Below are 17,059 nucleotides of genomic sequence, written 5' to 3'. Positions count from 1 at the left end.
ATAGGTGGCCCTGCTTAAACACAAGGGTTGGACGAGATGACCTCCAGAGGTCCCTTCCAACCTAAAATGTTCTGTGACTCTGTAAATGCTATACAAGTTATACCAGTCAAAAAATAAAAATAAATATTATTAATAATAAAATAATTAAAAAAAAAAAACACCTTGTGCCGACTTGGAGATATTTTAGATCATCATGAACAAAAGAAACAGTCAGAGACTTTTATTGCAAATGCAGTCAAATTCTATAATCCAGGGCCTGGATACTCTTCCACTTTCTTCCTGCTCCATTTCTTCCTCAAACAATCAAATAATCAACTTGCGTTTCTGAGAGATACTTACAGATGGGGATGTTTAACATACTTTCCTAGAAATCATGAAAAAAAACACGTGTCTTGCAAAACTGAAATCAGTGCCTCTGAGGAAGGAAGCACTGCTGGAACGCGTCAGTTACACCAGTAGCCTCCTGGCCCATCAGGCTCCCTGCTTCCGAACATGGCAGAGCACATTGCCTCCTGCTTATTCAAACAGGCAAGGAGGCTGAAGGACCATGGCAGCACTGGGATGGATGTGGTGGGGCCAAAGGACACAAAGAGGACTGAAGGGAACAGAAAAGACTACTGGAGATGTAGAAAATACCCAGGTGTTTTGAGGTAGGAATAGACAAGAACTTAGGGGACCCGGGGCACACTGTTGTACAGGACAAGGAACCAAGGCCGTAGCTACTGCTCAGAGAATAACCTGCAACTGAAGAGACAGCAGAAAACTACAGCATGGAGAGAGAACTAATAAAGCCTGAGAAAGCACAAAGCAAAGACTTCTACTTCAAACTGGCATCCAGATACTAAGATCAGGAGGACAAGGCCTTCAGCAAAGAACTTCAACAAAGAAATTGAAATGGCCTTACTTCTGTGAGTTACATCAAAAGCTTCCGTGGCAGTTTTCCTTCCCAGTGCATTTTCAACAGTCAGTGTGATATTATAAATCCTCTGTTGGCCTATATCCCAAGAACACGAGCACTGCGAGGACTGCTCAGAACAACTTACTGTGCATGGAACCAAATTTTGGGAAAACCTATCAAAGAAGTGAGGGAGGAAAAGGGGGAGGGGGAGAGAGAGAGACATTTTTCCATAATGTAGAATCAAGATAGATGTCAAAATCATTGATGCCCAACTAAAATATAGCATCTCAGAAAACAAGGCTAAATTTGACTGTGGGAAGCTACCCTTTTCCTTCCCCTAGCCCACACTAAGATGAATACAGGTATCCTTACACTTAGAAGAAAGTGTTCTTTAAATAAGTTTATCTTTTTAAGTTACAGCTTACTTGCTTTCAGGTATTTCATCACAGGGTTGCAGCTTTTTAAATTAAGGACTTGGTTTAATGAGAATTAAAGCCTTCACATGTCCACAGTCATGCTTTTAAATGAAATAGTAATTTCATTGCATCTTCTAACCTTCCATTTTTACATCATCATTGTATCCTCACAGAAGTGAATGATGCAGAGACCACGAAGGTAGTATGCAAAGACAATCTGCCTTCTTCTGAGATCTTTTGTTGAAAGCTTGTGGCGATGATGTGAGCCTTCTGTACAGTTTTATGAGTTCCCTTTAATCTTTTTTCTATGCAGCCCCTTCTGTAAAGCTTTGCCTTGCCTCCTCTCCTATGGGTTTAGATGCCTCTGTGGCAAGGAGCCAATGTACAGGTTTGATATGCCACTGACTTTGACCCAGACTGTTAAGAAAGAGCTATGAGAAAGTTATAGAGAGATTTTAAAAAAATAGGAAAAAAAAAAAAAGTTAAAAAGAAGAAAGAAGTTAAAATTATAGACAGAAGTAGGATTTTAGAGACAGCTCAGGAATTCCAGAAGGGAAACACCAGCATGGGAAGTTATAAAATCATAAAGAAAGAACCAGTGAGGCTAATTAGGCTAACTGGGGGCTAGCAGGGAACCATCAATTTCAGTAAGTGTTAATGTCAGCAAATTGTGAACACTCTAATACTTAGCCTACTAGCTCATTATCTGTTAGCTATTTATTCTATGTCACCCCATAAATTACACTATACTTAAGCTGGGCATATACAGCTTGCAGGGTGTCTTCATACAGCTTAAATATATTTGAGCACGTTAACCCAACGAACTGTTACAGCAGGCTTTATTGAGCAGAACTTGGTCTAACAGAGCAGCAACTTCGTTATATGTAGTCTAATTCTGCACTACTCAAGCTTTGTTAAATAAGCTAATCACTGAGTTGGAAAGAGGCAAGCAGCTAATTGCAGCATGGATAAAAACATTTCCACAGATCTTAAAAGGCAGAAAGAACCTGACTGTTTTGTACAACACAGGCTAGAGTTAATATAACAGTGAGGAGACTTACTCTTCAAACAAGGTGTGTTTTGATGAATGACGTCCATAAAGGTAAGTGTCTCTTCCTTGGCTCCAAGTACATGTCACTGTTGTCATATTTCGAGTTTGGCAGGAAAAATCACTAGGTGTATCAGGTGGTCCTAGTCAGAGGGAATAATGATAAAAAGCCAACAGCATGGCAATCAAGGCAAAAACCTTCAATGTTCTCTATACATTAGCAAACTAGAAATAATGGATGTGTACAAAGCCTAGTTTACTACAGATGTTGTGATTATATTCAATTATACTTATTCAATGACATCTCTGCAGCAAAAATCAGGACTACACCATAAATTAATTGCAACCCAAACACTTCTCTGTGTTATTATTTTTTGTTATACTAATACTTTAATTTAATCTGTATTGTTTTTATCTGTAAAACTTAATACCAATCTTGGAAAGGGGGATGGTGCTGGAATTTTACCACATGCACAAGGACATTGAAGCTGAACTCAAAATGGGTAAGTATATTTAAAAATTATTAACCTGTAATGGGATTGATTGACGTGATGAATCTAAAAATGTTTAAAGCAATGGCTTCTGTTCTGTAATGCCTTCTACATGCAAGTGTGCATACCTTCAGTCAGAGATTAAATAGAGTTCAGCTAGCCCTAACAGGACAATACCAAATTACACCAAGCTATTTTTGTTTCTCTCCTCATAGCTCTTACAGCCATTCTTGACTTAGTAGCAATAGGAAAACAGAATTGTAATAAAGCCTTCACTTACTACCCACAAAGAAAAGTGCATGAGCATAGCAAGGTTCTTCACTGCAAGGCTCTTTACAGTAGACACTGACATGTCGAGATGCTCCTCGAAGTGTCACATTTTTCACAATGAGAAGTCCAACTTGTCTGTTTGTTTTATTGAAATAATGAACATCTGAATCCAGAAAGAATTCCTGTATGATTTGGCCTTTCCTTCCAATGCAACAAAGAGTGATGCCAAAGCCTTCCTCTATAACTTTTTCTTCTGGAAAGATTTTTGGTCCATCACTATTTGAAGCATCCAGACCTGTAAAGTAACACATAATAAATCTTTTCAAAGTTTGCTTACAGGAGCAGCCTTCAACCAGAACACATAACTGAGCATTTACATGAGAATCTGCTGTTATATTACCACTCATGTTCTTTTATTTCATATTCTTTCCTATATAGGGATCAATTAGACATGTAGATTTCTGTTAACACCTATCCACATATGATGTAGTACAACAAACAACCTAAGGGAGGCCTAAATCCATCTTGCAGCCCTTCACATGGCGAAAAAAAACTGTGTATATTCAAGAACTGTCTTTACAGATGAACACTGCTCCTGCACCTATGAAGAGGATGATGCTTACAGCCAAAATGCCCACTTTCACAGATTTTGAGCAGAGGACTAAGAAAACAAACAAACAAACAAACAAAATGCAAACATGTTCTGAAACTCACGCAAAACTCAGCTAAGCTACACTGAACAAATCAGACTGATAAGGGGATACTCAGATTAGAATGAGATTTCTATGGCTTGCAATGTTGTTTCAATGTTTCCCTGATGGCTGCAAAATTTAGTAATATTTAAGTGACTTACATGCTGTTGCTAATCTAAAAATCTGTTGGCAAAAATAAAAATCTGTCGCTGATCTAAAATCTGGAGAAATCTAGAGTTGCCTTTCAGGAACCTCTAAACAGGTCTCCTATGCAGGATCTGCTTGTGACAAGGAAATAGTCTATTTGATTCCTATCCAATTTCAATTTAAAAAAAAGTAAGTCTCTAAGACTGTGGTTAGTAAGAAAGAATGCATCTTATCTCCCATTATATAATGTGAAGGAGATGGGCAATTAGTTGGCCACAATCCAAGCATACAGACCTGTGTTGCTTCTACTAACAGTAACTTCTCCCATAAATAAAAACCCTTGCTAATGCAAACAAGAAGAGTGTTTCTTTACAAAATCACTTATCTTTTTTTCCAAAATCAGTGACAAATTTTGTTTAACCCAAATTCTCTGGATACCAAACTGCTTTAATAAAACAGGTTATAATCTGAAAAAAAAAAAAAAAAAAGTTTTTTTCTTTTTTGTTTGTTTGTTGTTTTTGTTTTTGTTTTGTTTTCAGCATCATTTGATTATGTTATTGCTGCATTTCCTGTTTACTCTCATATAATTCACAGCTCATTCCAAGTGACATAAGAAGCTGACTTGCTCCTCTCTCTCTTCATCCTTAATGCTAACCAAAGCTATGTTTCCAAGACAAAGGAAATGCGGATGAATTCAATGAAGTAGCCACAGCTATGCACTTTCTCCTCTCCACAAGGGTTGTGTCTCATCTGGTGAAAGGCTACACTAGAGCCAAGGCCTCCAACTTACGCAAGAGCTTGCATCAAGAAAGGAGGACTGATTCTTCCTAAATCCAAGTTCCCACACTGCTCAATTTACTGTATTGTTCTAATGTGTGAGCAAGAGAAGCCCTAAAACTTTTGGGCTACTCACTTAGGAAGGTAGTCTGCAAATTAGAACAAGGGCTGAAACACTAATATTATTTCCAGCTAAATAGAGTTGGTTAGGGCTTAGATATAAAAGAGTTCAAACAGATTCTTGATTTGATGTTGTCTCTCCTGAGTTGGATTTTAATAATAAAGTCATCTGCAAGTTAAAATCTAGCTTTGTACTGGAAAAAATAAAGCCAATGTAACACGGTCTTGTTTTGCTCACCCAGGACAGTCTCCCATGGACTCCACTGACTCCAGATTTTTGACGCTTCTGCTTTACTCCTGATTCTCACTGAGTGTGACATACACTCCAGAGGTAAGTCTGAATCCCATATCCAATGAAGAGGCTTTCCTGATTTATCAAGTGTCACATTATGAAAATCCTATAAAGAGAGGCCAGTAAGGCAAATTACTGAAAACACAGCAGCATGTAGATATTCTGGAAGTGTGATCGAGGGTAAGAGAGAGAGAAAAGGTTCAAATGAAGAAAATGGTTTTGATAAATAAGTCTCTGAAATCCCACCTGATAGCTGTGATCTCACTCTAAGTGATGGATTACAAATCTGCACTAGCAGTGGTGGAGTGATGGAGACATTGGCAAGACTACTCGGTTCTAACCATGTAATTGTGTGGTGTGTCAGGCCCCATTTCTCAAGAAACACTCAGGGACTTTCAGTGGGTTATATGTGCCTGCTATTACATCACTCTGCACGCATGCTGCTGCCTGCAGGTGCGCTTTATCCAATGCTCTGTCTCCAAATTACATAGAGCATCTGCACTGGTCAGTAAGGAATTATGCAGATATTTAATTGTAGTTCTGAGGCACAGTGTCTGAGGACCACCAGTGCCAGGCAGAGTAGGAAAATACCTGCCGATTCCCCCCGCAGATGTTTGCTGTAAGAAACATATGCAAGAAACATGAAAGAACACATCCAAAAATGTTAAGAGCTATACAAAGGTAATAGAAGGATGGCCTAATATATTAAATGGAGTTCAACAATCATCTGAGCAAAACACTCTGTAACTTGTCAAACATCAATTCAAACTAACCAGGGCACAAGGTAGTAACACAGACAGATGAAAAGATAACCTGAGTATGAATCTTTGCTGGTATTACAGGCCATAAGAGACAGGAAAAAATGTCTCAAAAATTGTATTAGTCACCTGTAATTATAAATACATTTCAGAACACAACATACATTTCAGTACTTCTTAGAGCAACTACACCAGATTCTGAGCCTACAGATCTGTGCTGCTCCAGTGAACTGTACCAGAGCCCTGTCTCACCCTGACAGCTAGACAACTGCTCCCCATCAGTGCTTTCCATCAGCAACACCTGCACTTTCATAATAGCGCCACTTTGAGAACTCTGCAATCACTTCACAATTTAATTTTTCAGTTGAAGAGTGTTGACACTTGTACAGTCTAGCTTTGAAGGTCAGACAGACTGTACACACTTTAGTATGAGCAGACTCTCAGGGTTTCTTTATTGGTACACAGTCTTCAGAAAAACACAGAAGCAAATACATTCCTGTGTTGCACTGACATTCAAAATATTCTGTTTATTTTCCATGTCATCTTTATTATGAGTAACATTACAAACTCTGTCCTTGGATTCAAAAAACTTTCCTCTAACAAGTTAACAAGAGTTTGCAGGAAGGATACTCAAAAATAAAATAAAATAAAATAAAATAAAATAAAATAAAATAAAATAATAAAATAAAATAAAATAAAATAAAATAAAATAAAATAAAATAAAAATGGATAGCATAAAAAGCCCTTCTCAAGTTTATATAATTTCTCGAAAATAACAGTTTGGAAAGAGTTGGAGCAGTTTTCTGTTTTTACTAAGTTTTAACATGTGCATTTAATCTCATTCCATAGTTCATTCAGCAGATGATTTGTAAAAAGCTGTAACATCCCTAAGACATGCACTTAGTTCCCAAAAGATTCTGCCAGACCCAAGGAGAGGAAATTCTCTTGGGAGACAAAAATTCTCACACTGATATCACAGACTTTGAAAAAAAAAATCCAGAACAGGCCTAAGCCATAACGATTTGGGTAATGGTGTCTCCATCTCTTCAGAAAAGTGGGGTGTTTCAGGTGATAAAGAAATTTACCAGGACAGAGATTTCACAAAAGAAACATAACTACCTTCTTCCCTAAACAGAAGAGTTTGATATAAGGTAATTGCTGACAGGGTCAAGTTCTGGACCACGTTCTTAAAAGGCCTTGGTCACACTGAGACTATGCTGTTTGGTTTGTAAGGTGAGAGGAGTTGCAGCAACACATGACTCATTCTGAATTTGTCCCCAGTGACATTTAGTAATCATGCTACAAAAAAGCCTGCCTTCAGGAGCAAAGAAATATTTCTTCTGGGAGACTGCTTAGGGGACCTGCACCTTGGAAGGGAATTAGATCTCCTAAGTCTGCCCACCACAGTCTCTATTTAAGTAAAGATATACAAGGCATATCTACCTTCTGCTCACGTGGAAATTACCTCTTCATTTGAGACAATATTTTGTTTTCACAAAAACTGGGCAAACATTAAACCAAGTCTGTCACCTAGTGAAATATGAAGGTACTTCTAGTACAGTTTTGGAGATAACTATGTTGTAAGTCATAAACCCATGAGGCAAAGAGATCTGTATATGTACCTGAGCATATGATTTTCCTTTAGCTTCTTTTATAATGTAAATATCTAATATATCTTAAAAAACACTTACTGTCCACACTGTAGCTTCATCTGCTCGACGGACTTGTATTTCAAAAGACATTGCTAGATTAGCATCATATGCTGACTTGTCAACACCCCATTCCACAAGCAGATGCTGAAGAGCCAAATCCTTAGAAACATTAAGGTATGTTACAGGAAACATAAGGGATCCTAGGAGCACAAAAAGGACATAAAAATACTAATGTTTATGTATGCTTTAGTCCTTCAAATGTTGGTAAGCTACAAAAGACTAAAAATTTCCACACTAACCTTTTTTGGGAGTCATTAGTAAAGGCAAAGGAACACAATGGAGGGTAATGGGCACAAACTGGAACACAGGAGGATCAAGGCCCATGCTTTTAATATCAAAATCAGTTACAATCTTAATCTTAATCAGTTACAATCTTTCATCTTGCATCAGGCATCAGAAGGTTAAAACAAGGTTCCTGAATCTACTTAATAGCCCCCCACCATTATCTTGAGTGTGCTCTTTGGTTTCATTACGCCCTCAATTTACTAGCTATTTTAACAGAATATCAGTCCTTCTCTTTATATTCCAGTGAAGAGGAACAACACTGTACACTGACAGGGACTAAATCTCAGGAAATCCAACACACAGCAAGTCTCTAAACGTTAGGGCAGAAAATGCAGACTCATTTTTCCTCTGTGATGTAACGAAGACTGAACTAGTTAATGCAAATGGACTTTGGGGGCCTGGGTTTAATTCCTAAGATCAACTACATGTTAGAAGTCAGACTACACTCCTTTTACTTGTCAGAAAAGGAAAGGCTCCTTGAATTTATGAGTGGTTGTTCTTTCTAGATATCCGTTTGGTCACCACTACACAAAAAATAGAGAAATGAAAGCAAATACAAAAACAAAACCAAAAACAATGGAAGAGATGAAATATGAGATAAAAATCAAGGTTTCATTTTTCAGCCACTAAGTCTCAGAAACGGAACTGTTGTATCCTAAAAAGTTTTCAAGAAAGTATGCACACGTCCATGTGCATGCATTTTCCTCCTCTGTCAATTCTCACTGCAGCCCTAATACATGGTTACTGCAAAAAGACAAACATACATGATCATATGACAGCACGATTTGACAGCATTAATGTCTCCTGCAAAGTAAATACTAAAATGTTTCCCATGCAGAAGTAAAATTTCTGGTTTAGATATGGTTATGTCACGGTGCTTAAAAACTATCTGCTGCTTGGCAGTTGCTTTTGAAAGGCAAATAGTAAATAAAAAAAATGGCTATCAGTTTTACACTAAATGAGGAAACTCAGCACCTGTGATAATAAGCTGATGTCTGGAATGGAGTAAACGAAGCTGAGGGCCTAGGAATAATTTTCACTTGCCTAAATGATGAAGGAGTAACAAATCTAGGTCTTACCAGAAACCAGAAATATTGCTAGCTTCATTGACAAGTACTGACCAGGCAGGAAGCCAAGCAGGGAACCAAAGCAATGAAGTGAGCCATAAAATTAACTGGAAATCAGTATCTTATGTTCTTTTGGGAAGGTACAGCCTTACTTTGGGAAGGTCAGGCTTACCTGTACCTTCACCACTCTGTTACCTGAAGCAACATGTACCAAGGCTCTGAGGGGACTTTATTTTGTGTATGTAAATGGGCTTGTCAAAATACATGACGAAATTGTCTGGACAACAGTTCATATAAGTTCTAAGTATTTTTTAAGACCTGACCCATAAGTCAAGCATGCTACTGATATAAAAGGCTTGTGAAAAAGAAAAACGTACTGATACCTGATAACTGTTTTTTTTCAGTTAAAGATTTATAAATCCAAAATTTTACTAAGTTGTTACAGTTGCCTCAAACAAAAGCAAATCTGGGTTCTTCTATGACAGCTTTAAACTCTTCCTACCACAGAACTCAAGTTGATGTGTATGTTGTGATGAGTACAATTGCTATGCAATTGAAATCTAACAGATTTGTATAATCTGTCCATGTCTCCACCACAGCTCTTTCATGACAGTTCACCTGAGACAGAACAAGACTGTCTTTCCTTACCCTAGGGAAGAAACCAAACCTCTGTCTTCTCACAGTAATGTAGCTGAGCTCTCCTCCTTTAGCAGATATACACTTAGTGGAAGTACAGGAGAGAGTCCAGCCAAGGGCCCCTAAGATGCTTATGGGACTGAAACATCTGTGATATGAGGAAAGGCTGAGAAAGCTTGGATCCCTGGAGAAGAGAAGGTTCAGTGACAATCTCATCAATGTATGCAAGTAACTGAAGGGAAAGTGCAGAGAAGGTGGAGCCAAATTCTTTTCAGCAGTGCCCAGTGGCACGACAAGAGGCAGTGGGCACAGGAGGTTTCTCCTCAATATAAAGAAACAGTTCCTTACTGTGAGGGAGACAGAGCACAGGCACAGGAAGCTCAGAGAAGCTGTAAGGCCTTGGAGACATTCAGAAGCTACAAGGACGTGGTCCTGGGCAGTCTGCTTTAAGTGACCTGACTGAGCTGTAGGTTGGACAGCATGACCTCCAGAGGTCGTATTAAAGAACATAATGACTTAATATACCAGAGTTCATCTGTTAAAGAGTGTAAGATGCAATGAAGTCAGGCACAAGAAAGTTACTGTATACCAGATCAAAAATTAGCTATTGAAACTACAGGTTCTTTGTAAAAGACTCCACAAGTACTAAATATGACGTAGATCCCTCACACCTTTACTTGCCCCTTCAGGGTGCACCATTAAAAGAAAGACTTGCATATCTACTGAGTTTCTTCTCCCCTGGGCAACTCTAGTTATAAGTGTCACTACTGTGCTTATTACACTGATGATGTGCTTCTCTCTCCTCTCCATCTGCATTTTTCTGTTCAAGCTAAAAATTTCATCCTGTTTCTCACCATGGAGACCTACCTGCCATGTTCAATTACTCTGCCCAAAACAAAGCTCTCATTGATTTCTTTCTTCTTCTTTTTTTTTTTTTTTTTTTTCTTTTTCCTCCATCTGTACAAGTGTCCCTCCACTATCTGCTTTTATTTGGATGACCTCACAGAACTTAAGACGGTCTACATCACCAGTCAGAGCTCACACACAGCACCAATAAAAAGCACAAACAATATAGCTATGGATTCTTCTAGAGCACAAGATTTCGAACACCACTGAACTACAATTTGGGAAATAAAGACTTCTGCAGTATAATTTGCACATGTAGAAATGTTTGCAGCATTCACAGTTGTAACCTTCTCCACCTAGGAAATTTAAATAATCAAGGCGTCTTATGACTTGTTTTAACTGAAAGCTAACTCAGGCTACATGAATAGCTTTATGATTAACAGCAGAGACTAATTTTACTCCTGAAAAACAGCATGTGAGAACAAGTGACTTAGTTGTTGTAAAACAGTAACTGCTTGGACTTGCCTGCATTGCAATGGTTTGCCACCCTAGGGGTATTGGTGGTAACTAAGTAACTGGCACCTTGCTGGAATGCAGTGTGAACATACAAATACCAACAATGGAGAGAGGAGAGAGGAAAAAAATCTGAAACACATATGTCACCTCTTCAGTATGATACCAAGTACATTCATACAAAAAAAATAAAATCAAAAAAAAAATCAGAAAACTCTCTCCATCCTTTAACAACTCAGTTAAAACAATACGATTTCTATAGTGAGGACTGGTTTGTTAAGTTCTGCCTCTTAATTGTGGTCATAGAAATCCAATAAAAATATTCATTATTTTTTTCCTTTAAATGGAAAATGACAAATACTACTGCCAGTAGTAAGTATGCAAGCAACAGTTTTACCTTAAAATACACAGCCTTCTGGAAAATTCCTTACATTCATCTTTGTTCCTTCAGAATAGGAACAAATGAGTTTTTTTTCTCCACATTACATGCAGATGTGAAGTGTATGAAATAAAAATGTGGTCCTGAGATTTGAAGGCACGACTAGAAAAGAACCTATGTAAGTCCTAATGTTTTCACAGATGAGAAAGACAGGAAAGTGAAAGTGATGGGAAGGTGTAGGAAAGCATAAAAGTTGTCAAAGAAGAATTATTTAAAGATGAATAAGCACAGATCAAAAACATCTGGGAGAGTGGGAACAGGTATACAAATATAATCTGGCTTTGTGGCATTGCAATTAATTGATTCAATGGAAAATTTCGCATGGAGTTACAACAGGTAGTTTTTAAAGTTGCTTCATCTCTGTAACAAAATGAATAACTTGATGAGTCATGTAACATGTTGCTTAATCACAGGAGAGTTACAAATGAGCAAGTCCAAAGCTTCAGTTGTCCTTAAAAGTTAATAGATAGGTTCCCAATGAAAAAGTCATTTACCTTGCTGTGAGTATGCAGTGTGGCAAGTCCTTAGGGGGAGCAGTACTGCCAGAATCATGAAGTGATTCATCATTCATCTACCTTTTCCTGCACACGACCTAACAAAAAAAAAGAAGATATTTCTAATTATGTGTTTCTTTTAGGAAAAATATATGCTAGACAATTGCCCAGATACTATTACTGCATGTAAGAATAAGTAAATAAATAAATAAAAACCCAACCACACAACACTCCAGGCAGTTTGTGAGACATACAGGAAGAATGAACAAAGAAAGATAAGGAATGAAAAAAAATAATAATCTTATTTTTAGGATCTGGTTACAGTGTAGTGAAAAATGCATCATGCTTAAAAAGTTCAATTCAACCTAAAGAAAACACAACTACACACAAATATGGTTTTCCTCTACACGTTCCCAAGGAATGTTAAAACTAAAGTTTGTCCTGATGTGTTTTTGGTTTTCCTCTTGTGCAAGTAATGAGAGATCCACTCTAAAAAGGAAAAAAAAAAAAAGTATTAGAGGTCTCCCAGTTTCTGCCGTACCAAGAAGCTTGGATGATGATGAACCCTGCAGACTTTGGCAAGCATGGTCTCACCCTGTGCCAGCACCCAGGACACTATATGAAGGGCCATAGTTAGGCAGGAGTTGAAATACCCGTGTTGAAGTCTTAGTACCTTCCATTCCTAAAAGGACTGCCATCTCCAGCTCCATAGGGCTCTACCTTGCAGTCTGTTTCCAGCTTTTACACTGTGACAGGATGAAACTCTGACTTGCACAGTTCAGTGTTGTCCTGAGGGACTGACCTCATAAAACGTGAGCACTGCCTGCGCATTCCCCCATGTGGAAGGAAGAGGCAAACATTCAGCAGCAGTATGGTTAAAAGCACTCAGAGGGTACAGAAGCACAAGCAACAGGAACAGGACTATTGGATACAGTTATCTTTAATTTATGTTTTTCACACTACATTTCTGGAGCTGTGTAGAATATTGATAAAGAGAGTTAACTTTCATAACAGAAGTAGAAACTGCTTGGCAGGAAAGATAACCAGAATGACCTTCTGTCCCCACAAAAACCAAGGACAGAATATTTACTAATTTCAGAGGTGCCAGGAATTTACTCCAGAATTTCTTCCTGGAATAAAGCCACCAATTTATTACCTCGGAGCTGCAGAAAATGACCCTGCCTTAGATTCACTGTGGTTTTGGAAAACCCTGAATTTCTCTGATGACTAGAGGTAAAAGATTCCAACCTTTTTCTGACAGTTTCTGAAGGTCAAAGGGAAAATGGGGATGAGTTGAGTGCCATGCGGCAGCCTCAAGTATCCTTGCTAGAGTGTATCCCAACTTTCTCCTCATAAGTACAGACCCATCACATGTAGGCCCGCATACATAAATAGTGAGAGTTGCCTTCCTTAATGTATGCGTTTCTGCAGCCTTTCCTGCCCATATCCTCAAGAGTATTTGGACAACAACACTAAAACCAACACGAATAAAGAATCTATGTAGCTTTGAGTACTTACACTTCATTCAAATTGCAGCTAAGAGTGTTCTAAGAGCTACAGGCAATCAGCTTCTTCATGAATTCTCAAAGTTTAGACTTTTTTTTTTTTGATCAGCTGTTCAAATTTAATATCTAAAAGGAAAATAATTTGATACATCTTGTTGAAATAACCACTGCAAAATGGCTCTTTGCTATGCAGCAGAATGGCAAGTAAGTGGCACAGAAAGTTTTCCTGAAGTAGATTGTGCTAAAAATTCTGAAAACTCTTCAGTACATTGTTTTTATTTTGAATTATAGGAAATGAATACAAAGCCAAATCTTGCACACCCTTTCTCAGGAAAACAATAATAATAATAAATAAATAAATAGACTTTAAATGCAATTGAGTTGACTGTAGACTAAGACCAATTTCATGCAAGCATAGTCAGTTAGGTTCAGGGGCATAACTCCTCACCTAATTATATCAGTGTGAAGAAAACGTGGTCCCACAGGACATTTTGATTTTGTAAACATCTTTGGGTTTGGACACAAATCTGTTAGACCTACTTGTCATGTATCACCTAAAAACTACATCTAATGGGAAAGTACTGTGGAAGTCAAAACGTGGTAGAGTACTTGTTAAACTACTTCCTATATGAAAAAAAGAATAACAAATCCTTCCTGCTGTCCAGAGGCATTGTCAGCCACTGTACTGAAATACCTGACTAATTTAACTACGTCTCTCTGGTCTTTTACGCTACCAGTTCACGGATGGCACATCCTATCTCATTTCTATTGCTGCACACTACAAATACTGTACTCTACTAAAGGAAAGTGTATTATAATAAATGACCATCGGAATATAAACATATTTGGAATTTTACAATGCTCTTCACTATTCATTGTGTTAATAGTCTCATTTAACACTGTAATTTAATCTGTGATAAAGTGCAATATTGTAGTTGTCAAACAAATTACCATGGGAAAAGCTTTGAAATTCTCTAGCAAAAGAGAATATGATGTATACTGAAATAAAAAAATAAAAATAAATAAAAATAAAAAAAGAAATACAGTCCTCTACACTACTCATAAAAGAAATAGATGAGTAATATTTTGACCTAAATCATCTTGATGCAGAAACTTCTGCTCACGCCGAACAAATTAATCATGTACAGTAATTGCTACCAACAAATGTCAAGCACTTACTCTGCAATATCAATAATTAAATACTGTTATAAAGCAACCATTTAAAATGTGTCTAATTTAAAAAGATTAAAAGAGAATCAAAATATTTGCAGAAAACACATCATCAATATCATTCAAAGAAAAAAATAAACAAACAAACAAAAAAAACCACGATGATATTATGATTAACTACACCTTTGCCAAAAGTGAAAGCAATTGAACAACAAAGGAAATGGAGTAAGGTAGTCAGGGAATGTTTTCAGGTATCTAAATGCACCACACTGAAACAGGCAAAGCACTGCCTCTGAGAACTATTGAGCTACAAATGCCACAAGAAAAGAGCCAATGTCACAACCATTGGTTTGCCAAATAGCTTGGTTGTCTATTTGCCAATATGAAAAGTTATGGAGCAACATTCTTTGAGAAATACCACACTTGTATGCCACAGCTCTTCATCTGGGAATGAATCACTGTTGGCTTTTTTCTTTGAAGCCTAAGACAAGTCGTGCTGTCACCACACTCCAGCCTGGAATGCCTGTGACATTTGCTTCCATGAACTGCAGGTTAAGAACAAGAAGATGTCATGCCAGAAATTTTGAATATGGACAGCAGACACAGAGCTTGAATACTTTTTCCTTTCTAGTTACTTCTGTCATCAAAATAATTTTGCAACAGCTTTTCCCTAGAATCAGAACCAATCATCTAACTGAATTTTGAAGAAGTCCAAGGATGGAGATGCCACAGCTCCCCTAGACAACTTGTTCCAGTGCCTCTATGTGACTATTTTTCCCTGTATATTCAAACTGAATCTTCCTTCCTACAGTTTGCACTGTTTCCTCTTGTCTTTCTGCAAAAGGCTTAGTTTTGTCTTCTCCATGACTTCCCATTAGTTAGGTGAGGACAACGGTTAGAGCTGTCCTTAGATTTTTCTTCTCAAGGCTAAGCAAAATCAGCTCCTGCAACTACTCCTCCTGTGTGTGCTCCAGCCTCCAAGCCCTCCTGGTCACTCTTCTGGACTCAGTCCAGTCTGCCAATTGTCATCATATCAGGAGCCCCAAATTGGACACAGATGTGGCATCACAAGTGCCAAATAAAAGGAAATAACCACTCTACTTGGCCTGCTGACCATGTTCTTGCCCAGTATGTGGTGAGCCACCCTTGCCACCAAAGCCCACTGCTGACTAACATGCAGCAGGTCCTTTTTTGCTGTGTGACTGTTCTCAGCTCCCTGACTGCCCTCCTCCCTCCAACTCCACCCAACAGGAGTTTGCATTTGTCTCTGCTAAATTTCCTAAGTTTTGTCATCCTGGTTGTTGAGGTCCCTATAAATTGCATCCTTGCCTGATGGAGTATCAATTACCTACATCAATTTGGTGTCATCTGCCAACTATTTAAAGGCACTTTTCATTCCACTGTCCAGGGCATTGGTACAGATGTTAAGCAGCACTGGCTCAAATAGGGCACCACTCCAAATGTCTACCAGACATAAACTTTGAAGAACTGATCCTTAAGCCTAACAGTCCAGACCGTTTTTGCCCCCAAGTAATCTAACAATCTATTGCCTTAATTTGGACATGTGTATACTGTGAAAAAAATCATTACCATCCACTGTTCTGCCCTTGTCCACAGAGCCAGCCATTTCAAATAGGAAATAAATCATGTCATTCACATTTGACCTCCCCTTGGTAGATCCATGGCATCTGTTCCCAAACACTGTCTTTTCCCTTACATGCCGAGAAATGGCTTTCAGAAAGACTTGCTTCCCAGTAGTCCCAGAAACTGAACTGAGGCTGACCAGACTGCAGTTTCTTAGGATTGTTTTCTTGCCATTTTGTGAAGATGGGTGTAACATTTACTTTTTCCAGTCATCAGGGACTTTCCCCAATCTCCAGAACTCTTAACAAAAAAGACAGTGAACAGACTCTTAAGAGAACCACAGAACCGTCTGATGATTCTGTTACAATTCTGCTCTCTGACGTCTTACTCTGTGCCTACACAGTTACTGCTCTGTGTTTATATAGATTAACTAGCACCTCCAGATGGACGCTGGGTCTCACTTGTGAGGAATTTTGAACAGTTTCACAAAAGTTCCACAGTACTTTAAAGCATGACTCAATACAAAGACGACACAATCAGGCCCTTAGATTTTGTATTTACACTTGAAGTGAAACATTGGTCTCAAATAACATGAAGGAGGTTTAAAGTGTATATAAAAAAAACTACACTAAGAGCCACTTCTGTTATGTAAATGAAGCATAATATACACAAAAAATGAAGATAAGCCTGTTATTGTTTGTTTTAGAAAAATAATGCCACATTAGTTTCAATTTTCCATACAAAAATAATATTTTTCTTCAAATTATTTTCTATTTACTTACACATTTATATTATACTTGCAGAAAAGCATGCCTATACTTAGACAATATTCTAAATGTTCTAAATTGTTTCTCAGAAAAAAACAAACAAAAAAAAAAAAGAAAAAAAAAAAAGAGAAA

General features: G+C 37.9%; 1 protein-coding gene across 6 annotated transcripts in view; it reads right to left on the bottom strand.

Moving 5' to 3' along the window:
- The window catches only part of OSMR (oncostatin M receptor), a 32,378-nt gene that overhangs the window by 11,371 nt on the left and 3,948 nt on the right, over window positions 1-17,059 (bottom strand). For all 6 annotated transcript variants that reach the window (XM_035309134.1, XM_035309130.1, XM_035309129.1 and 3 more), the window contains 6 exons: window positions 11,902-11,999; window positions 7,601-7,761; window positions 5,098-5,257; window positions 3,134-3,418; window positions 2,376-2,505; window positions 905-1,071 (listed from right to left, as the gene is read on the bottom strand). In XM_035309134.1, the coding sequence (XP_035165025.1) occupies window positions 905-1,071; window positions 2,376-2,505; window positions 3,134-3,418; window positions 5,098-5,257; window positions 7,601-7,761; window positions 11,902-11,974 (976 nt within the window). In that variant the 5' untranslated portion in view covers window positions 11,975-11,999. The remainder of the gene's footprint in view (window positions 1-904; window positions 1,072-2,375; window positions 2,506-3,133; window positions 3,419-5,097; window positions 5,258-7,600; window positions 7,762-11,901; window positions 12,000-17,059) is intronic.

This window comes from Oxyura jamaicensis, chromosome Z, assembly GCF_011077185.1.
Source record: "Oxyura jamaicensis isolate SHBP4307 breed ruddy duck chromosome Z, BPBGC_Ojam_1.0, whole genome shotgun sequence".
Classification (NCBI taxonomy): Eukaryota; Metazoa; Chordata; class Aves; order Anseriformes; family Anatidae; genus Oxyura; species Oxyura jamaicensis.
Note: the sequence above shows the minus strand (reverse complement) of the source record. Positions and strands in the feature narration are given on the sequence as shown.